Genomic DNA, 22,689 nt, shown 5'->3' with positions numbered 1-22,689 from the left:
CTCCAGAAGGAAATGCCATTCAGGCTGTAAACACTTCCCGTAGACTCCACCACCTGCCAAAACTAAAACAAAGACCTAATCCATCAGTCCATACAGTTCTGGAAAAGTCTGTAAATGTATTAACCTTGGTTTTTAGCGTCTACAATTCAGTTTCTGGCTGCTCTTGTTAACAAGAGCAGCCAGAAGTCTATCAACCCAGATCACATTTGTTTGTTTGTTTGTTTGTTTGTTTTTATGCTTAAAGCTCATCTCAGAAAGGCCTGGGGCCACACTGGCAGCACCCAGGGTAATTGCTGGCTGGCTAACACTTTCTCCTGGCTGAGTCCAAGCAGTCTTCTCTGGTGAATACCCACAGCACCGAGCCACTGTCTCCTCTAGTTCAGAAAAGCTACAGGTAATCAAGTCCCCAAGGAGGTCCATCTAGGAACAGTGGAGGCCATGCGGGTACCTTCGGCCTTGGACTCTTCTGCCGCATGGCACAAGGAACACGGGCTTTTAAACAAAACACTTTATTTCAATGAATCCCATGATTTCTGAATGCTTCCTTTCATTTTTTTCTTTTCTTTGACCCTTTTAAAATGGAGAGGTAAAGCTGTCCCAATTATCAAAAAACTCAAATCTCCTTTTGCTTGGTGGACTGTCTGTCAAGCTGCCTTCATCCAGTAGGTCTCCCAGATCCTGGGAACTACTTCCAGAAGTACTTCCTGGGTCAAAGGACTCTGCTGCCTCCAGGAGTTCCATGTCATTTCCGTCTTCTTCAAAGGACTGCTGGAAGAGGTCATAGATCATCTTCTGCTTCGGGTCCTTTATTAGGAAAAAGAAAAAAATGTAAAGGAAGAAGCTAGTCCTAACGCGTTATAACCCTCACGGCCATGCTGAGGTGAGAGGTGGCACATTTTATTTAACCAGGGAACCTCGGCAGGAAACCAGTAGCCTGAAGAGATGTCCACCTTCCCCATGTTGTCTCTGCTGCTCATGGGCGACAAAGAGGCTGCTCTCACAGGAAGATTTGTGCTGGGATGATTTCCTATCCTTGTTTTCCATACCCACACTTCAATATCACAGGAGCTGCAGTAATTCTATTTCCTCCTCAACACAAGTCCTTCTAAATGGAAGTTAGTTCAACTGTAACTTGTCTTCCATGACACACTATACCTCATCTTCCAGGAGACCTGGATGTTAAAGCTACAGATGCTCAAAATGCACACCACTGTGCCTGTCCCTTGTTGGCAACGTTGAAGCCAGGCCCAGCAGTGACAACCATGACGTGTGACAGTGACGTGTGACATCACCCCTCTTTTCGGCACTCCTGAGTCTAAACTCTTAATGCTGACATCTCATGGTCTAGGAGTACACTGCTGACATCACTGTGGAAACCCACAGGGTCGTGAAACTGTTCAATATCAAATGCTAAGCCAGGGAGGTGGCTCAGGTGTGAAAATGCTTGTTGCTAGACCTGTGATGTGGCAACTGCACATGACAGAAGGCAAGAACCAACTCCTATGGTCGTTCTCTGACCTACACTTGTGTGCCATGGCCCATGCATATGAACAGGACAGACAGGCAGACACACATACACACAGTGATGAATATACTTTCATCTAATTCCTATATCCCCAATAGAGCTTCTCTCCCTGCTTTATAAATCTACCAGCATTTTCATAATCCCTCTTCTTGAAATTCCCAGTATGTCTCAAGTCTTTGGCTCAACAGATTTATTCCTGCCTGCTGTGGAATAATCCTGTACACTCTGAAAATGTGCTGCTCTCACTGTTAGTAAAAAGCTGATTGGCCAGTAGTAAGGCAGGAAGTATAGGTGGGACAACCAAACTAAGGACTGGGAAGAAGAAGGGCTGAGTCTGGAGTTGCCAGCAGATACAGAGAGAAGCAAGACAGGCATGCCGACTGAGAAAAGGTACTGAGTCTTGTGGCGAAGCATAGATAAGAAATATGGGTTAACTGAAAATGTAAGAGTTAGCTAATAACAAGCCTGAGCTATTGGCTGGGCATTTATAATTAATAACACCTTCCATCACTTTTTCTTATCAAGTCACTTAAAAAAATATTTATGTGAATGTGTGTTCATATGCCATGTATATGGGTGCCTAAGGAGGCCAAAGGAAGACATCAGATCTCCTGAAGCTGGAGTCATAGGCAGTTCTGAGTATCCAGTGTGATGCTGAGAACCGAACTTTGGTCTTTTGGAAGCGCAATAAGCAGTCTTAACTCTTGAGCCATCTACCCAGCCCCCAAGTTACTCATAACTTGCAGCCATAGCTCCTAGTATATGAAAGACTGCAATAGCTCGACTGCATTTCTGCCTCAGGCTTCTTGGCATCTGCATCAACCCGTGCAATCCTTTAACAAGATTCCTTTGTTGTGTCATGGGCTCTCCCGTGTCCACCTCAAGCCTAAGATGCTTCCCTTCCCAGGCTTTCTGGCTCTCCGCAATTAGGTCTCAACCTAACTAGTCACTATTTCCTAACAGAATTCCTCAACACTGATGACCTTCCTTGAACACTGATCAGGGGGAGCAGGACGTGTAAAAACTCCAGACTATTCCATTAGCCTGTGCCCCAGGGTCCCAGCCTTTCAGAACAGGAAGTGATAAGAAAGACCATTGAGGTTGAATTTAATATGCTCTACCTGTCCTCCCAGAGGAGGTACTCACCCGCCCTTGGTCAAGGAAACGCTGCAAACCCAAGGCAGGCCAGTGCAGCAGAAACACCTGCTCGCGCCCATTTGATTATGAGGGTGATGCCAGTCACAAACCAGGAGCACACATAGCTAACTGGAAGTAAGCTCCAAGATCAGCTTATTCCTTTGTTTCCCCTCTTGGAAGGAAGGCTGTAAAACCGAACACAAACTCCTTTTGTTTTTGTCTCCATGAAGGAGGTAGCGGTTTTCTTTTTCCAGTTGCTGATGGAATTCTCAACCCCCGTCTTAGTAAAAATAGGCAAGCTGATACAGTTTTAATCAAATAAATGCTGATAAATCTCATTTACAGCATCTGCACGTGTACTTTCGGCAGACAGTTTTGATGGATTCAAAGTTTCTGAGGGAAAGGCCAGGATGAGAAAAAGGTTTGATGAGACTCCTTTAGAAGTAGCCTCTTTTAGCTGGGCCAGGTGGTGCACGCCTTTAATCCCAGCACTTGGGAGGTGAAGGCAGGCAGATCTCTGAGTACAAGGCCAGCCTGGTCTATAGAGCAAGCTACAGGACAGCCAGGGCTACACAGAGAAACCCTGTCTTGAAAAACCAAACCAAACCAGACCAAAACCAGCCTCCTTCGTCTCTAAGGTCACTATTAGCTTAGCACAGCCACCACTAGCTGAATCACAGTGCCCTCACAGCGCAAAGGTGAGGCTGTCTTCATGCTATCTTAGTTGCTGTTTTTGTCTAAAAGTATAACTTACTAAAAAATATGATCTCTTGAAAGTGGACTCTCAGGCCTATAATCTGCAAGCTCTCAGAATACCTGGACAGGAAGACCTTGAATTTAAGATCTGCCTGGGCGACAGAGACTAACACACACAGGTGGATTTTTTTAAAAATAAATGAGTGATCAGAAGCCAGACTTTAAAGTCTTCGCCACATGCTCTGCAGCACGTCATTCAAAGAGAGCTGAAGAAGCACTGGGTAAATGGAAAGGAGGAGATGAAGTCCTGAGTGAGTGTGTATTTGTGATGTGGTCATGGCTATAATGAGAACTCACGGAAATGGCAACGCTTCCTCCACACGGGTGAGGCTCAGGGGGATGGCAAAACCTTCCTCGGATCTGAGTGTGAATGCTCAACAGTGTATGCAAGTCCAAGTGCTCACAAGCACAGACCGGTGTGTGCAGTGCACACAAGTCCAAGTGCTCACACCAGTGTGTGCAGCATACACAAGTCCAAGTGCTCACAAGCACAGACCGGTGTGTGCAGTGTACCCAAGTTCAAGTGTTCCCAAACACAGACCGGTGTGTGCAGACAGCAGCTGCAGCTCCTCTCCGGGATGAGTGGAACCTGGGGCTGCTCCTCACACAGGCTCCCACCGATATGAGCTAGCCCCTTCTCATGCTATACACAATAAACACCATGAGGTTTGGCTTGTCTTGTAACAGGTACTGCTTCTGGCAGAGTGAGCACGGCCCACCTGAGCCAGTTTTCTGTATGTGTCTGTGTATCTGTCCTTTCTCTATTCCCTAGTCACCCCAGTTAGGTTTCCAGGACCAAGTCATGTAGCCAGGCATGGTGGCTCCATCCTCTCCGGGGCCAAGAAGCCTCTTTTTGGCACCTGTGATAAGAGTTCGGGATAGAATACTCTGATAGAGTCACGGGAGGGTGTTCTCTGGTCTCTCAGACTTTTTTATGAGCGGACACTACAGAGGAATAGTGGGTTGAGGTGGGAAGACTTCATATGCCACATGCCTGTGTGACAGTTCTGTGGTGGCCCGCTACATGACTGGCATTGCTATCGTACTTATGGAGACAACCTAACAGTTGTCATGAGCAGTTCTTCTGCTTTTTCTCCAGGTCTGATGAAAGAGACAGCAACTCAGCCTTGGATTTGTAGCCTTTAGGGCGTGTGAGAAGCAGCAGGAGTTACTGCCAGCATTCCTCACTAGGGACACACAGACATACACACACACACACACACACACACACACACACACACACACACACAATGACTCACAATGACTGCAGGCCCGCCCTTCCTTCCAGCTCCAGGGCTGAAGGACCAGCTCACTGCCTCACTTCATATAGTGGTGAGGAGTCATGTGCTGGCATTACCTTGTAGAGGTAATCAGTAGCTTCTGTCATCTCTGAGAAATTGGTCTCAGAAAGCCCGGCTTCCCCCAGCACTTTAATCTTCTCCTGAATCAGAGGCCTGTGGGGTAGAAATGAGATGCAGTGAGAACAACATACCTCGAACCTGAAGGCTGACTAAATGAGGATCCGTCATCCTCACAGGACTGTGACTGTAACACCATCCTCACGGGACTGTGGTGAAACAGTAACACCATCCTCACGGGACTGTGACTGTAACACCATCCTCACGGGACTGTGACTGTAACACCATCCTCACGGGCCTGGGACTGTAACACCATCCTCTCAGTCCTTCCTGAAATACTTGCCCTGTCCCAATCAGAAACAATCCTATCTGTGCTCATAAAACCGGGTTCAAAATCCTCTCTAGCACAAGAGGCCTAGGAAATAAATCCTGTTTCACTACAGTAATAATGCAAGTTTGCTCAATCCCTCACAGACAGATAAACCTGCACTGCAGAGTCAGGTGTCTCATGCGCGGGGCTGAACCCAGAGAACGGGCACTAGTGGGATACTGGAGGACTTCACATCAGGATGAGTGAGGGACTGACAAAGAATCTGGAGAGCTTTTACTTAGATGACAGACACAATTCCAAGGGTTGAAATGTGACCCACAAGGCCTGGTGGAGCAGATATGTAATTTCAGCACCACAAGAATCCGAGGCTGAGCTGGGTATAGTGGTGCACACCTTTAATCCCAACACTGGAGGCAGAACCAGGCAATCTCTGTGAGTTCAAGGCCAGCCTGGTCTACAAAGTAAGTTCCAGGACAGTAAGAGCAACACAGAGAAACCCTATCTTAAAAAAACCAAAGGGGGAAGAAAAAAAGAGTCCGAAGCCAAAGGATCAAAAGTTTAAGACTTTCCTGGGCCTCAGAGGGACTTTCAAGGCCAGCTTGGGCCACTCAGTGAGACCGTATCTCAAAATGAACAAGAAAAAAGAGTTGGGTGCTAAAGCTTAGTCTATGAGGCCCTGTGCTCAATCCTCCATATCACAGAAAACAAACAACAGAAAGAGGGGCTGAAGTCCTGCCATGAAGCACCATGTGGTTCAGGACGAGCCACTTTCTTCTCGAAAGAGGTGACCATCATACCACATATCAAGAAAGAGGAGGGGCTGGAGAGATGGCTCAGAGGTTAAGAGCATTGCCTGCTCTTCCAAAGGTCCTGAGTTCAATTCCCAGTAACCACATGGTGGCTCACAACCATCTGTAATGGGGTCTGGTGCTCTCTTCTGCCTTGCAGGCATACACACAGACAGACTATTGTATACTAAATAAATAAATAAATATTAAAAAAAAAAAAAGAAAGAAAGAGGAAAGAACACTGTCCCCATCCTAACAAGCCAGAAGTCTCAGCTGGGAACAGATGTTTCTTACACTAAACTCCATCTGAAATCTAGGTTCCTCTCCCTCTTGGAGCAGTGGGAAGAGTCTCCTCCCTTTATTCTTACTGGTTTTTTCCTCATACCCTGCAAGTCTCCAAAGAACGCTAGTGATGAAGACAAACGCATCATGGGAAGCAGGAAGCATCACTAATTGGTCTCAGCAAAAGTGTGAGTACTGAGGAAGCAAAGAAACCACACTCTTGAGTTACTCAGCTCAGCCGCCCAGGCCGCCCGCCCAGGCATACCAAAGGTAGTCATCTGCGGTGCCTTTTGCCACCAGGTAGTGAATGCCCACAGAGCTCGTCTGTCCAATGCGGTGTACGCGGTCCTCGGCCTGGATCAGCACCTGTGTGTCCAGGAAACACACAGAAAAGGCCTTAGGAAGCCCCATCCCACCACAGTGAGGGGCATCGGGCCATCCAGCCCCACTGAGTTTCCTCTAGAAAGCATTTCCCTACCTCATGAAAAACTGAGAGAAACTCAAACAAACCTCAGGACCTGGTATCTACAGCAGAAATGCCAGAGCTTGTGAGTCAAACACGCACAGAGGCTCTGCTTCTAGTCTGTGTGCTGAGGGGCAAAGGCAGAAGCATGGCACACACCACTTCTTATCTCTGAAAAATCAAGTTATCTTCCGGGGGCTGCAGAGGTGACTCGGCGGTTAAGAGCAATTGTTCTTGCAGAGGACCTGGTGGTTCACAATCATCTACAATACAACTCAGTTTCAGGGAATGGGATGCCCTCTTCTGACCTCTTAGGACACCTGGCATGCACGTGATACACTGACATACATGTAAGCAAAATAATCATACACTAAAATTTTAGATACATTTTATAAGTTATTTTCTAAATACCTATCACATAATAATATTCCAAATAAATATCACACCCAGAAAAGGGATGTGATATTTACCACATGATGATTGGGGTGTTTGTGTTCATATGCTGGTAAGTCCCATAATAACTAAAACCAGGACTCTGATTTATGAGAGGTCTCAACCTTGGAGTCTTCCCATCATTAAAGCAGTGGCTGATATGTAGCCAGTAAAAGCAACACGTCAGAAAATTAGAAGGAAAATAACTTTTTTTTTCTGAGACTTGGGAGAAATTTTATGAGTCTTAGATCTGCCACCATGGCCCTCAGCTATCAGTCAAGTCAAGGACACCTGGTGTTGTCATTGTCCCTGAGGCCCCCACAGGCAAACAGCTCACAGGGACAGTTAACAAAGGTAGCCCAGGTGAGCTCCTCTGAAGGGTGAGCTGCACATTCCTGGATCTGCACGTGGGCGCTCTGTGCCCCTTTGCTCACAGCTCACTCTTCCAGGACGGCCCCTCAGTGAGACAGAGTCAGTGGTCCCCCAGGGTGCAGGGAAGCCCTGAGAACTGGCCTGCAGACTTCCGGTGCTCGAATAGGACCGAAGAGCAGCAGGCGCAAAGACGGGAGGGAACAAACACAGACAGGACCCAGTGCAAGGGAACGCGGGCAGAAAATGCCATCTTTTAAAAATGTATTTATCTTTATGTATATGAATGTTTTCCGTGCATGTATGTGCACTATAATGTGTACCTGGTATCCAAAGAGGCCAGAATATACAGCCTGGGACTGGAGTTACAGACGGTTCTGAGCCACCATTTGGGTGCTGGGAATTGAACCCGGGTCCTCTGGAAGAATAGCTAGTGTTCTTAACTACTGACTATCTCCCCAGCCCCAAGAACATGTCTTCTACCATTCATTTAGGGCCCTTGTATTTCTCAGCCCCGAGCATGCATGTCCAGGAGGATTCCAGTCAAGTGAGATCCCTTACCCCTGGGTTCCAGAACAGCTCAGCAAACACCACCAGATCAGCTGAGGAGAAGGTGAGGCCCATATTGGCGGCAGTGATGGACAGCACGGCCACTGAGTGCCCTCTGGACAGCTGGAACTGCTGGCACAGATCCTCACGGTCTGCTGAAGGGGTGGAGCCGTCAATTCGGATGTTCTGAACTTTCTGTAGACAATGGGGGAAACTGAGGTGAGCTGCAAAGGCACTCGGGCTGCAGAGCCAGCTCGTCTCGTGTCTAGGTAGGGCCCACAGACAGAACCACTCCGCTCCCCAACCCTCTGCCTCCCTTTATATAACTTTTATGAAACTGAAGGCTGGACTGACACAATTGTTTAATCACATACAATCAGAAGAAACAATAGACTGTAGTGATCTTTTGTTTGTGTTTTAACAAATAAAGCTTGCCTGAAGATGGGAGTGCAGAGCTAAGCCACTAGAGGCCAGGGAGTCACGGCACACACCTTTAATCCCAGGAAGTGGGAGACAGAGCCCACCCTGGGCTACGGCGAGATTGAATCTGTCTAAAAGAGAAACAGAGCTCACACAAAGGTGATCCCAGCATTTGGGATCCCACGCCTTTAATTCCAGCACTAGGGAGGTGGGAACAGGATATGGTTGAGCAGAGAGAAGAACATAGGGCTGGAGGAGACAGGAGACAGTTGCAGTCTGAGGATGCAGTCAGTCTGAGGACATGTTCATTCCTTTGGGGTGAGATTTGGTAGAGGTAAAAGGTTTCCCTAGTGGCTGACTGCTCTGCTCTTCTCTGATCTCTCAGCTTTCACCCACTAATACCTGACTCCGGGTTTTTATCATTAAGGCCATTTAGGCTGGGCGGTGGTGGTGGTAGTGCACACCTTGAATCCCAGCACATGGGAGGCAGAGTCGTTAATAGAACGAACGAGTTTCAGGACAGCAATGACTGTTTCACAGAGAAACCCTGTCTCAAACAAAACTCTAGCCTCCAGGGACACCGTTGGCCTCATGGGCACTCACACACATATACATAATTAAAAACTAAACAAATCTTAAAAATAAAACAAAAAAAAAAAACCCTAAGTCTTGAAACTAACATCGAGAAACTTCCTTAGCAAATGGAGTGGGAGATCCACAGGTGCTACTTTACTCTATATCCCTTAAACAGAAGCGCAGGTAGTGAAGGAAGATAAAGACAATTTATGGTCCTACACTAAAGCAAAAGTGAGAGGGAGTGAAGGTGTAGGTGTTTCGTTCTAACGACCATCCTTGGGACTTCCTCAGATAGCTTCTACTCACTCTACCAAGGTCCACCGAATGGCACTGGAAAGCCTGGCACAGGGCCGTGCAAACGAAAGGCACCTGGACAGCAGTGAGGAGGACACTCACACAGACACATTACCATTTCCTGGCAGGCTAGTTGTTTTATGAACGCAGAGAACGGACGAGTCCCTGGAGACACTCGTAAACCAAGACCTCTGCTTACGCAGGGAGTACGCTAGAACGCCAGCTGTGGGAATCCTGTGGGTCCCAAGTGACGACTCCTCAAGAGGCCTTCACGTGGTTTCTAGAAACCACGGCCTCACTTCTGTGCAGTCCTGGCCCAGTGCTCCGCAGAACAAACAGCAGAAGCCGAGACTCTACCCTGAACGTCAGAGGGGGCTTACCTTCCTCTCAAGCTCCTTTACAATTGCATCCAGGACCACCTTATGGTGTGCAAACACTAGAAACTTCTCTCGTCCACTCTCCAAAAGGTCCAGGATATATTCACTATATTTGACAATGATAACAAAGTAGATTAAACATACAACTGCAATTAGCTACCAAAAAGTGACTTCAGGAACCTACCAGGTCCCTGCCTGTTCCTGCCCATTCTCTCCCCTCTCTGAGGGCCAACCTTTGTTCACACTACATCACACAGGATTTGTGTCGTGTAGATTACTAAAATAACATCAGCCTTCATGTTCGTTGCTACTATCAATTTAATTTGTTTTCAGTACAAACCAAAGTAGGTTAAAGGCTTTTTTGACACAAATCCTGTAAGCTCAACATTGAGAAGACAGAAAAGACCATTTAAGGGGGCTTCTCCACTTCCCTTCTACTGAGGCCACAGATGGCCAACCCCGTAGTCACAGCAGTGCTAATGGAGGTCTTCTCATTCATTTACTTTTCTCTTTGAACCAGTGCACGTTTTTAAAATTATTTATTTAATGAGCATGAGTGTTTACCTACATGTATGTATGTTCACCATGAGTGTGCAGAGCCTACAGAGGTCAGAAGAGGGAGTCAGATCCCCTAAAATAGAGTTATAGACAACTGTGAGGACCCCATGGGTGCTAGGAACCCAATCTAGGTCCTCCACAAGAACAGTCAATGCTCTTAATCACTGGGCCATCTCTCCAGCCCCAACTATGTTTTTTCTTAACTTCATATTTTTATCTACAAGTCTTGGGTCTTAAAGGCAGAGGTGATCTGTACAGATAATTATTGCTTACTTTTGGGGACACAAGAGCCCTCACCCATCCCGTGGTCATCCCTAGATAGGGGCTTGTCTAGGCAGAGCAGCAAGGCCTTCTTTGGGAAGGACAGTGTCCTGTGATATAGGCAGGTCTGGAAAGCCAAATACACTGTCCTGTAAACATCTAAGAATTAGTTTCAGACAAAATTACAACTGCCTGCAGTACCAAATTAGACTTCAGTTTGTAAGCACTGTATTAATAGAATCTAATTATTCTGAGAGACATAAAATTTGCCGTGATAAAAGTGACAGTTTGTAGCCACAGCACTGACAAACCACAGGGCCACAGAATCGATTTGGTCAGCTCCTAAAACCTCTGGCCCCAGCTTTTCTAAGGACCCCTTCCCCTCTCCACACTGACATGGCTGAGCTGCTCTGCTCATTCAGGTTCCCTTTTCGTTACCAGAATGGACACACTGGCTACTGCAATACTGCTGTCTGTCTCACGGAAAGATGCCCATAAAACAGAAAACAGACAGCCGCGAAAGGGGGAAGAGAAGCAGCTGGCAGACGAAATGGTTTTTATTTACAGCCTAATTCTCCTCATTAGACACGTGTGACGTGAGTCCAGGGGCTCACATGAGATTTGCTCAGTACCTACACTTTTAAAAACTGGCCAATAGTCACTCTCCAGAGTCAGCTGAGGCTCTGAGTGTGAGATACACCGAAGTGGAAAGTGTTCAGAAACAAAGCGCTGCACATTTTGGACAGGATTGTGACAAGGCAACATGGCCAGACTTAAGCCTGGGGTGCATTTCCATGTAGTGGGCTTGCCCACTCTGTACACGGCTCTGGGCTTGAGCTCCGGCATTGCAAGAACCAAAGAAAACCACTATGAACCAATCAACAAATGAGGATTTGTTTCACGGTTATATTCGAATTCTAGGGGAAATGGATGGTTGTGGGCCTAAGCTGAAGAAAGTTCCCTCACAGACCCTGGGTTTGTAGGGCATGAGGCAAAGAACTGACTCCCTTGTCTTCCATCACTCAGCAGCACATAAGAAATGGTCAGCAGGGGCAATTTAGGGACTGGTGGGTTGGGCAGGGGAGCTGGGGGGAAGAGCACAAGGGCCAGGCTGGTTCCTCTCTCTGTCTCACAGCCTGTGCGGCACCACTTGGCGCATGTGAATTGCTTTCACTATGAATGTGAATGAATCACTTGGGCCATTATCCCTCCAACACCATGTGATGTTGAGCAATGAAAAACATCAGGCAAAGTGGACACTGTTAGGGTTGCCTCAAGTTCAATGCAGTGATGTGCACATGTGTGCCTGTGTGTGGCGGTCAGAGGGTAAACCAGACGTCTTCCTCAGTCAGGAAAGGTCTCTTACTGAACCTGGAGATCACTGATTGGGCTAGGCTGGCTGGCTAGCAAGCGGCCAGCATCTGTCTGTCTCTGCCACACAGCTGGGTGACATGGCCACTCAGGTCCACATACTCACGGGGCATCTTCCTATCCCACCCCACAATCACTGCTTCTAAAATGAGAGGTAACAAAAGCTGAACACTGGCAACGGCTTACATGACACAGGGGATTTTAGCTTCTGCTGTTCTGTTGAAGAAGACGATGAGGGCTTCTTTCTGCTGCTGCTTCTGTGGAAAGAGGAGATGAGAGTTGAAAGACCCACTCTCAGCGCTCTAAAATTAGGGGCCCAGCTGGACCCAAACTCTTGTGTTTTCCCCATTTTAGCAACTATATTCTAGAACATTTCAAAACCATTACTCAAGGGTTTGTATGATTCCAATTCTTCTTTTAAAATACATCTGTTAGGCTAGGGAGATGCTCAGTGGTTAAGAGCACTTACTTCTCTTCCATATGATCCGGGTTCAATTCCCAGCACTCACATGGTGGCTCCTAGCATCTGTAACCCCAGTCCCAGGGAACCCGACACCCTCTTCTAGCCTCCACAGGCTCACATGTAGTACAAAAATAATGTAGACAAATCACCCATCCATACAGAATGAAATAATAAGGGGTGGTGGTGGCAAGGCTGGTGCATTGGCTCAGCAGTTCAGAGTACTTGTTGCTCATGCAGAGTACCCCAGCTTGGTTCCCAGCATCCACATGATGGCTCACAACCATCTGTAACTCCAGTTACGGTGTATCCAATGTTCCCTTCTGACTCCTTTGGGCGTCAAGTATGCATGTGGTGCACACACAGGTAAAACACTCATGAATAAAAATATTAATAAATCTAATAAATTAAAAATATTCTTCCTTATTACATAATATATTTATATCTAGTTATATACAAATATGCTTTATACAAAACATATGTAGGCATATAAATTATATTCTATATAAAATGACCACATGTAGGCATATATAAATATATATATATGTGTGTGTGTGTGTTTCAAAGTATACAGCAGAAGTAGAGTTTCTAGGAAGCTCAAATATCTGGGCTTGGAACCTGATGGTAAGAATTCAGTAGCCAATACATATAGTCACAAGTATTCAATAAATCCCACTTATTATGAGTGTTTACCTTTATTTTTATTCTACACAGCAGACATCTATTATATTATTAACATCTACTGTATTTCTTATTCTCTTTTTGCAAAACTGGGGATCAGACCCATAGACCTGCACATGCTAAACAAGTACTCTACCCCTGACCTACATCCATAGCCTTGGTGGGTTTTTTGTTTGTTTGTTTGTTTTTTTGTTTTGTTTTGGTTTTTTCAAGACAGGGTTTCTTTGTAGCCTTGAAGCCTGTGCTGGAACTAGTTTTTGTAGACCAGGTTGGCCTCAAACTCACAGAGATCCACCTGCCTCTGCAACCTGAGTGCTGGGATTAAAGGTATGCACCACCACGCCTGGTGCCTTGGTGTTTTTTTAATGTGAGAGAAATCAATAGTTTTATCTTTAAAAAGAAAAGAAAAACTTTATCAAATTGAGTAGATATCATACTATCAATTAATGGTCTCACTTCTTTTCTAGCGTGGGCAAGGGGCTTTGAAACAACTTGTACCCTTTGTTCCTTGGCTCCTAGACTCTTACTAAAATGGATGCACTGCGGTTCTCAGATATCTTGTCTTGCTAAATGACAAGGGAGAAAGGATGCTGTCACTGGGACTCTGCATGGGCCTGCTTCATTTTCTTGTTTCTTTGCTAATCAGAAACCAGCTTCAGACAAAGGCCATGATAGCCGGTTTTCCTCAGCCTTTAAGGAAACGTTTCCAGCTGAAAAATGAGAAAAGTTTTCATGATAACAGATTTTATAAACTGGCTGCGTGGCCTTCACTTGTTCATACGAAGGTCTGAATAAATCTTCTAGATGGAGAGGTGTGAATGGACAAAGAACCAGCACTTGACAGGCAAGCCTGCAGGGCCTGCCGGAGTGTCCATGATGTAGGCTGAGAGGTGCTTGGGGCTAAAAGTAATGATAACAAGGGTACTTCTGCTGACTCTCGAGTCTCCTTATTTGTCTAAAACTATGATAGCATGGCTCCGTTTAACCTCACTGACTCAGGGTTTCACAGCTGGTGGGGTTTGTCTGGAGACACTTTCCACTGGCCAGCCACTGCTGTGTCTGCTTCCTGAAGGAAGCTAAGCCTTTGATTTGCATCAGACTGCTGAGGGGGAGAGGGGCAGGTCACAGGTTCTGGGCTGGAGGCTGGAAAACCTTCACTGAGCTCAGACTTCACTTCCATCATCTCCGAAAAGGGAGTGAGAAGTCTACAGCATCTAAGACAAGGGTGACAGTCACCAGCAGGCAGAACTCCAGGTAACTGACACGACCCTCATCGATCTCCAGCACCCTGTTCTACTTATGGAAACATTAAAATATCCCCTCCAAGACAGGGGATTTGTATGGCTGACTACCCAGCACTCATAATTGTCATGGCTTATCTTAAATTTTACTAATAGAATGCTATGTTATTAGCTTGATATGAAGTCAAAGTTTCAGGCTGCATGTGAAATAATATACGGCACACTTAAAGAGCCATATGCACACGGTACAGGTTTAAAAACTGTTACACAACTGCTGAACTAACCAGAGTACCCAAGTGCTTTGTTTCATTCTTGTTCCTTTTGGCTGCCCTACCTGTCAGTGTGTTTTCTTCTTCAACTCAAAAGCTGACTGTCCTCCCTCCTTCCCTCCCTCCCTCCCTCTCTGTGTTTTTGTTTTTGTTTTGATTTCTTGATTTCTAAACCAGTTGTTCCAAAGGCAGACCAGTATTAGCGAGAAACGCTAAAGGCCTTGCTCCATTCACACATACAACAAACACCACCATAAGTAGCAAAACCAAAACTGTATCTTTGAATCTAAAATTACTGCAGGCCTGTCTCCCTGCTAACACTATATTTGCTGTTCTTATTCACTGGTCAGGCAGTAAGGGCACACCTAGAAGGTAGAAGCAGGTGGATCTCTGTGAGTTCCAGGACAGCCAGGTCCACATAGTGAGGCCCTGTCTCAAAAGCAAGTTATGGGCTGGGTGAGCTCAGTAGTAAAGCACACATTCAGCACGAGCAAGGCTCTGGGTTTAATCCACAGCACAGCCCCCGCAACCCCCTGCAAAAAAGTATGTAAAATTTATAAATAAAGTTTCTATTCACTGAATTTTATTTGTAGAAATCACCAAGATTGATTTTCAGTGACAGAGCCTCTTATGTTACCAAACTATAACCTCAGAGCACTGCCCTAATTGGACATAGTGGCATACACCTGCAATCTCAGCCATCAGCAGAGGCAGGAGGATTATAAGTTGGAGACTAGTTTGGTTTATAAGCAAGACCCTGTCTCGAAAGGAAAACCAAACCAGCAGCACCACAACAAAAAGAACATGATCCATTATGTCCACATAAAATGGAAAATTACCGCAGGATTATTCCTCCCTTTCTCTGGGAATTCAGGTTACTACATGTGATTAAGCACACATTAAACATGGTATGACAACTCACCAGGGCTTCCTCTAGCCTGCCGCATTTGCTATTCCCACTATAATACTGAAAACATTGCACATTTTATCTCTTGTCATTTTGGGGCATTCTGTCACTTCTCAGAGGCTGACATCACAACAGTGACTCACTGTCTTTGGGGGACTATGGGGCCCAGATGATTTGTAATGATTGTTTATTTTCTTGCTAATGAGAAGTATAAGGCTGGCATAGAGTTCTTCCCAGCACTTCCGAAACTGAAGAGCATGAACTAAGAGCCAGCCAGCGGGGCATCTTGTACACAACTCACGGTATAGGGCGGGAGAGCGGCACCTAACTTCAGATCTGTGAGCCTCATTTCACTCTCTGTAAACACCAATTTACAAATTCCAACGCTGACAACCTGAATGCATGGCCCAGGTCCAAACTGGCATACTTGCATGCTCCCTACACACACACACACACACACACACACGCACGCACGCACGCACGGTCAGGCTCTTCTTGCTCTAGTTAGAAAAGTCATGTCTGGAGAACTCGGGGCACACGCACAGAGCAGCTTCCGGAAGGACACCCGGGGAAGCACCCACGCCACAGTCCCACTCACAGTGTTGTTCTTGGTCATCTCTTTGGCTGCTGCATCTAGAGCTGCCTTGGCCCTGGTGCTGATCTGACCAGGGTTGACCACCACCATCTTGCGCTGCTTGGCTGGGAGCTGGGAGAGGACATCGGATTTGAGCCGCCGCAGCATGATGGCCTCCTCCAGCAGCAGCTTCAGCTCGCCCAGGTTGGAGGAGCCCGAGTAGTCCCAGCCCCAAGGGAGCTGGAGAAAGAGAGGACAACTTCAGCCTTGGCGCTCCAGACAGCACTGCGTTCAGACAAACTCAAGGGGCTTTACAAGACTAAATGAACCCCAACTGAGACAGATGAGGATAGAAAGGATGTGGGGAAAGCCAGGCATGAGATAAACTGAAAACCAAAGTCACAGTCGCCCACCATTTGAAACTAACATTTCTATCAGTTTAAGTGACTGATGTTTGGGTTTGAAAAGCCCAGAACATAGGTTTGTGCTGGTCTGGCTGAAACCAGATCAAAGTTTTAGAATCCAGGGTCCCCTCCAGCAGCTCATAGCTTGAGAGCTCAGATTCCACTCCCTCTCATATAGCTACAGAAGATATGAGAAACTAAAATAAAATCCCTAGCTGGGTGTAAATGAGTAGAAGTGGAGCATCTGCCTGGTGTACATAAGGTCTTGGGTTTGAACCCATCACATCAATCAATCAATCAATCAATCAATCAATCAGATATCAACCAACCAATCATCAGTTACGTCCTATCCTTCCCCAGTACTCTTCCAATCTCTATGCGGAACGCCAGAGAGCACGGGTCTCTGCTGCTCTGCAGATTCCCAACTCAGTTCTTTCCTGCCTCACCTCCCCCTGATGCCTCTAGACAGTCACTGGGTATCAAGTGAGCTTGGTTCAGGGTGCTTTCTCTAGCGAGGTCTCCTAGTGCAGAGAAGGGAAACATCTTGCCCCCTGGGCTATACTTTAGAACAAACTTGGGAAGATGTGAATATCATAATTAACTTGGATATCTTGCCTCCAGTTTAATATTCTTACCTCTTAACTTTATAGATTAAAACTGAATAATGCTAAAAATAATGCTGAAAGATTTTAAGCTGGAATAATCACATTCTAACAAGGTCTCATGCACTGGGCTGGGTGGAATAAAGGACAGGAGGAAGACACAGACACTGTCCACACCTATGGTTTGTTGAGGTGAGGAAAGAGAGCAGGAAGGAGAATAAGCGGGACTGGAGGATGGAGCCTCATAATGTCCAGACCCCTCTAGAACAGAGGAAGGGACGATGGGGTCAGAAGGATGAACTCCACCTCAGGCCTTCCAGTGGGTGCTATCTACGGTCTCAGCGAGCTGAGCGAGGAGTCCTAGTCAGAAAGCAGCAAAGAGGACTGAAGTAAAAACAACATAGGGAATTTATAAACAACCCACTCTGGACACAGTCATGGAGAAAGGAAGCTGCAGACTGTGTTAATGGAATGTATGACTGAAGACATTCAACAACTGAGAAGCTATCTTAACGACAATCTAACTAGTCCATCATTAAACTCTGCAAAGCACTAGAACTTAGATTATACGTACTTTGTGAGTAAATGGAAATGCTTTTAAAATGTCTTATTTTTAAAGTAGTTTAAAAATATGGGAAGCAATCATAAATTCACATAGCAGGGGTTTCTCATAGAGTGTTCATGAGTAACTGCAGCCATTTCTCCAAAGCATCAGTGTCTCTGATGTAAACAGGGCCCAGTATAGGTGTGGTTTGACCTCAGCACATATTACTAAGGTCTGAGCTGGGGAGGACTGACAAACGGTGACCCTGACGACACCACATTCCTGTCTGCAGCACTCACTCTCCCAACCCTGGAGAACTGTGCAGATGGCAGGTTTGGAGTCACTTCAGGGATTGACTTATGGGTCAGGGGCCACCACTTAGGAGCACAGGCTTGCAGAGAAGCCCTCCCAGGACAGCCTAAAACTGCTCTATCAATCCCACTCTGTTCTACCTGCTCCAAGGTTCTGCATGGTCTTTTCGTAGATGACTTCCTCCCAGGCCAGAAACCCTCATTCACCTGCTTTCTTGGCTCTGCCTGGGAGCTTCCCTCTAACACGCCTCAGTGCCTTTTCTGGGGCTGCTTCTGGTGTGGACTTTGCTCCTACAGCCCAGGCTGCAAGCCTTGCACAGGAGCTATAAGCTGGACCCAGACAGCACCACTCAGAGCCTCACATATCTGTGCAGTAACTACTGGACCCTTTCCTAGAGAATCAGAAATCATTACAAGTGTTAAAATTAGAAGGACAGGGCTGGAGAGATGGCTCAGAGGTTAAGAGCACTGGCTAGTCTTTCAGAGGCCACGAGTTCAATTCCCAGCAGCCACAAGATGACTCGCAACCATCTACAATGAGATTTAGTGCCCTCTTCTGGCATGCAGGCACACTGGCATGCAGTCAGAACACTGTATATATAGTAAATAAAATAATTAAAAAAAAAAACTTAGAAGGACGGATTTCATCTTGCCTTTGAAAGTACTCAAAAGTCAAAGTTAGAGGCAAACTATAATGAAATTTTCATCTGGTTTTCTGGTGCATTTCTTGGTTCCTATCATGGAACAGAAAGAAAACTGTCATGAAGGTAAAAGAATAGGGGGCGATGGAGACGAGAGAATGAATACCCGCTTGGCATCACAGTAGCGCAGTCCAAAGGCATGAAACTGGGGGAAGAACGTTGGCTTGACAGCAATGATCTGTGTGTAGAGCTCTGCAGGCCGGGACATGGCGGGTGTGCCCGACAGCAGGATCGCTCTCTTGGCAACCTAAGGATGAAACAACCAAAGATGCTCTCAGTATAGTGAGGAGGAAACGATGGAGACCCATACCCCTGAGAGATCCCTTAATACGAAATATCCAAAATGCTGCCATGAGGCAGAGGCTGGATGCCCCACACCCTACCCCAAGAGCAGCAGAGCCCTGTGGACTGCAGCAGCTTCATCTTTTACTTCCTAGGCTCTATCACCGCTGGATGTACTTTAAGTATATACATTTTAATTGGGTGTGTGTGTGTGTGTGTGTGTGGTGTGTGTATAAGTGTTTGAATGTATATGAGTATGTGTGTGCACGTGCGAGTGTGTGTATGTGTACGCACGTGCGAGTGTGTGTATGCGTGTGCACGTGCGAGTGTGTGTATGAGTATGTGTGTGCACGTGCGAGTGTGTGTGAGTATGAGTGTGCACGTGCGAGTGTGTGTATGAGTATGAGTGTGCACGTGCGAGTGTGTGTGAGTATGAGTGTGCACGTGCGAGTGTGTGTATGTGTGTGCACGTGCGAGTGTGTGTGAGTATGTGTGTGCACGTGCGAGTGTGTGTATGAGTATGAGTGTGCACGTGCGAGTGTGTGTGAGTATGAGTGTGCACGTGCGAGTGTGTGTATGTGTGTGCACGTGCGAGTATGTGTGTGCACGTGCGAGTGTGTGTATGAGTATGTGTGTGCACGTGCGAGTGTGTGTATGTGTGTGCACGTGCGAGTATGTGTGAGTATGTGTGTGCACGTGCGAGTGTGTGTGAGTATGTGTGTGCACGTGCGAGTGTGTGTATGTGTGTGCACGTGCGAGTATGTGTGTGTATGTGTGTGCACGTGCGAGTGTGTGTATGTATGTGCACGTGCAAGTGTGTGTGTGTATGTGTGTGCACGTGCGAGTGTGTGTGAGTATGTGTGCACATGCGAATGTGTGTGAATATGTGTGTGCACGTGTGAGTGTGTGTATGAGTATGTGTGTGCACATGCGATTGTGTGTGTGTGTGCACATGCGAGTGTGTGTATGAGTATGTGTGTGCATGTGCGAGTGTGTGTGAGTATGTGTGTGCATGTGCGAGTGTGTGTGAGTGAGCGTGTATGTGTGTGTGAAGGTCATCAGATTCACCGCAGCCGGAGTTGCAGGTGGCTGTGAACAGCACAACCCTGGGAGAGCAGCATGTGCCCTTCACCACTGAGCCTTCTCTCCAGGCCGTTCCTAACAATGAGCCTCACTCCAGAACTGTGTGATCTCTAAATCAGGGCACTCGAGCCGCAGAAAAAGACCATGTGTTGTAAAATCCAAATGGCACTGCAAATGTAAGCGGTCAGACGTCAACTGTCAATTCTTCAGTCCCTCCTAGCTGCTGTCACAGCACTGACACTTCCTGAACTACCTTTCCTGTGGCCCTCGCTTGACTGCAAAACTCTTGAGATTGTGACGGCTATTCTTGGTTGTCAATGTGACTACATCTGGAATTACCTAAAGCCCAAATGGTTAGGCACACCTGTGAGGGACTTTATCTTAATCAAATCATTTTCATTTGATAGAAGAAAACCCACTTCTAATTTCAAAAGGCAGGAAGATCCACCTTTAATCTGGGCCACACCTTCTGCTGGCAGCCTGCACAAGACGTGGAAAAAGGAAGCTCTCACTCTCTCTACTGGATTCCTGGAACTTCCATTGGTTTACAGACAACCAATGTTGGAATAGCTGGACCACAGTCTGTAAACCAGTCTAATAAATCACACACACACGTACACACACACACACACACACACACACACATACACACTTTGTAATTTCTGTTGCCCTAGAAAGTGCTGAGAAAGTAGGAACTGGGCTGTTCCTATCTGTGGCACAAAATAGGTAATCAATGTATACTACATACTGAGAAAAATTCAGAGGAAAGCCAGTTAGTGTCGAAGGGAACATGAAGTAAACATGAGGGGTCCAGAGCTGGAACAAAGCAGGGAGACCAATAGGCCTGAATTCTCTGCAGAACAGACTTCTGATATCAAGTTAAATTTATCATAATGACGCTGCTAGTATCAAGAGTAAATGACAGAGACAGCCTGTGTAGAAGCCCCTAGCTCAGTGGTTCTCAACCTTCCTAAGGCTGCGACCCTGTGGTGATGCCCAACCATAAAATTATTTTTGTTGCTATTTCATAACTGTAATTTTTCTGCTATATGAATCATAATGTAAGTATCTGAAATGCAGACTATCTGATGTGTGATCCCTGTGAAAGGATCACTTTCCTGCTCCCCTGCCTAAAGGGGTTGCCACCCACAGGCTAAGAACCTAGCTTACAACTAGCTGATAATGGGAAATGCTTCTGTATATATTGTATGCACATATTCATGTGGTGTGTGCACTGTTATGGAGGTGCACATGGGTGACGTGTACACGGAGGCCAATGGTCCATGCCATGTGTCTTTTCTACTCACTGTTTCCCTTCCTTTCCGACACAGGGTCTTATCCATTTGGCTGAGCCGTTAGGCCAACGAGCTGAGGGTTCACCTGACTTTGCTCAAAACCCAGTGCTGCAGATTCAAACTCAGGTGTCCACGCTTGTGCAGCAGAAGATTACTCACTAATTTTTTTTTTAAAGAAAAAAATGTCCTTTTAACTTCACTGTATTTCAAAACTCTAGTTCATTTTGTAATTACTAAGAACTTTAAACTGTGGGACCCAGTGTCACTGACCAAGCTCGGTCTGCTCAGCAATGGGCAGGAAGGAAATAAACAGGTGGCTGACCCGGCTCCAGGGGACTCTAGGGTCTTCCCTTCCCCGACTCAGACCTGACCCAGATCAGACCTTAGGGAGATGGGAGAGAGAGTAACCCAGGAGGAGATAGTGCCGCAAGGAACACCACAACTGTTAGAGGTGAAATCCCCTCAGCTTTGGAGGAGACCCTGCTGTGGGGCTCAGCGCCTAGAAACTGCTTGTTAACCACGGTAACCTTGAGCTAGTGGCAGTAATACAAGGCAACCGTATGAAGTAAATGCCCAAAGGGAAAGTAGGTTTCCAAATGGATACGCTGATCATAAAAACAAAGGTGTAACCATGGAGGAAAGAGGATTCTTCATAAATACACGAGACACAATTCTCAAGATGCACGTCTGCCTTCTCAACCACTGCCAATGAAGGTTTCTGGCTATGATTTCCTGCACAGTTTGATGCAGACTCATTAAAGTAACAATGGCATCTTGAATGATGTCTGTAGAAGACTGTGAGTTTAGCCTATTTAAAGGAAAGTGGTAAAAGACAAAAAACTAAAGTAGAAACAGAGAGTTTCACTAGGAGACATCTGCCCCAATCTGGAACGTGCTCCCAATGCTCGCGTTTGCCTGGAGATGGAGCCTGGGCTAAACCAGCTTCCAGACCAGGCAGCAGGTTCCCCCCGGGAGGAGTCAATAGTCAGTTCTCTCTTACATTTCCCAGACTGAAGTGATAGGAGAAGGACTAAGGAGGGGAATGTGGGTGCTGAAAAGCAGAGAGTGCACTGCAGAAAAGGAAATGGCTGACTTTGAGAAGCAACCAGAGCGGCATCTCATCAGCTAAGGAATGATGCAACCTGCTTCCTGTTCAGACCCAAAACTGTCAGTCATCCACGAGGCCTTTGATCTGTGCCCACCTGAAAATAGCTGCCATGCTTGGTCTATCTCTGAGAAAACCACGCGCAGGAAAATAAAGATGTATAAAATGATATAAATCAATGCTAAATTTAACTCTGTGTAGTCAACTCCCCTGGCCAAGGAAAGACAGCGAGATGACGTAAAGAACTCTGCCTGGTGTTGGGAAGGTAACGCAGCTGACACTGAGGGCAGCTGGCTGTCTAGGATGGTTCCTCGGAGCTGAGCATCACAAGCCCTGCAGGATACTCACACGCAGAGCAAGTTAGTGCATCTAGTGCACCAAGG

General features: G+C 46.5%; 1 protein-coding gene across 2 annotated transcripts in view; it reads right to left on the bottom strand.

Moving 5' to 3' along the window:
* Positions 1-493: 493 nt before the first annotated feature.
* Smarcal1 (SWI/SNF related, matrix associated, actin dependent regulator of chromatin, subfamily a like 1) overlaps positions 494-22,689 on the bottom strand; it is a 44,588-nt gene continuing 22,392 nt past the window's right edge. For both annotated transcript variants that reach the window (XM_041650076.1, XM_041650078.1), the window contains 8 exons: positions 18,648-18,788; positions 16,004-16,219; positions 12,034-12,104; positions 9,661-9,763; positions 8,003-8,185; positions 6,443-6,543; positions 4,776-4,872; positions 494-804 (listed from right to left, as the gene is read on the bottom strand). In XM_041650076.1, coding sequence (XP_041506010.1) covers positions 574-804; positions 4,776-4,872; positions 6,443-6,543; positions 8,003-8,185; positions 9,661-9,763; positions 12,034-12,104; positions 16,004-16,219; positions 18,648-18,788 — 1,143 coding nt within the window. In that variant the 3' untranslated portion in view covers positions 494-573. The remainder of the gene's footprint in view (positions 805-4,775; positions 4,873-6,442; positions 6,544-8,002; positions 8,186-9,660; positions 9,764-12,033; positions 12,105-16,003; positions 16,220-18,647; positions 18,789-22,689) is intronic.

The sequence above is a fragment of the Microtus oregoni genome, unplaced genomic scaffold (assembly GCF_018167655.1).
Source record: "Microtus oregoni isolate MIOR12 unplaced genomic scaffold, Mior012 000004F_ref0000308, whole genome shotgun sequence".
NCBI lineage: Eukaryota > Metazoa > Chordata > Mammalia > Rodentia > Cricetidae > Microtus > Microtus oregoni.
This window is presented reverse-complemented; position numbering and strand designations above follow the sequence as displayed.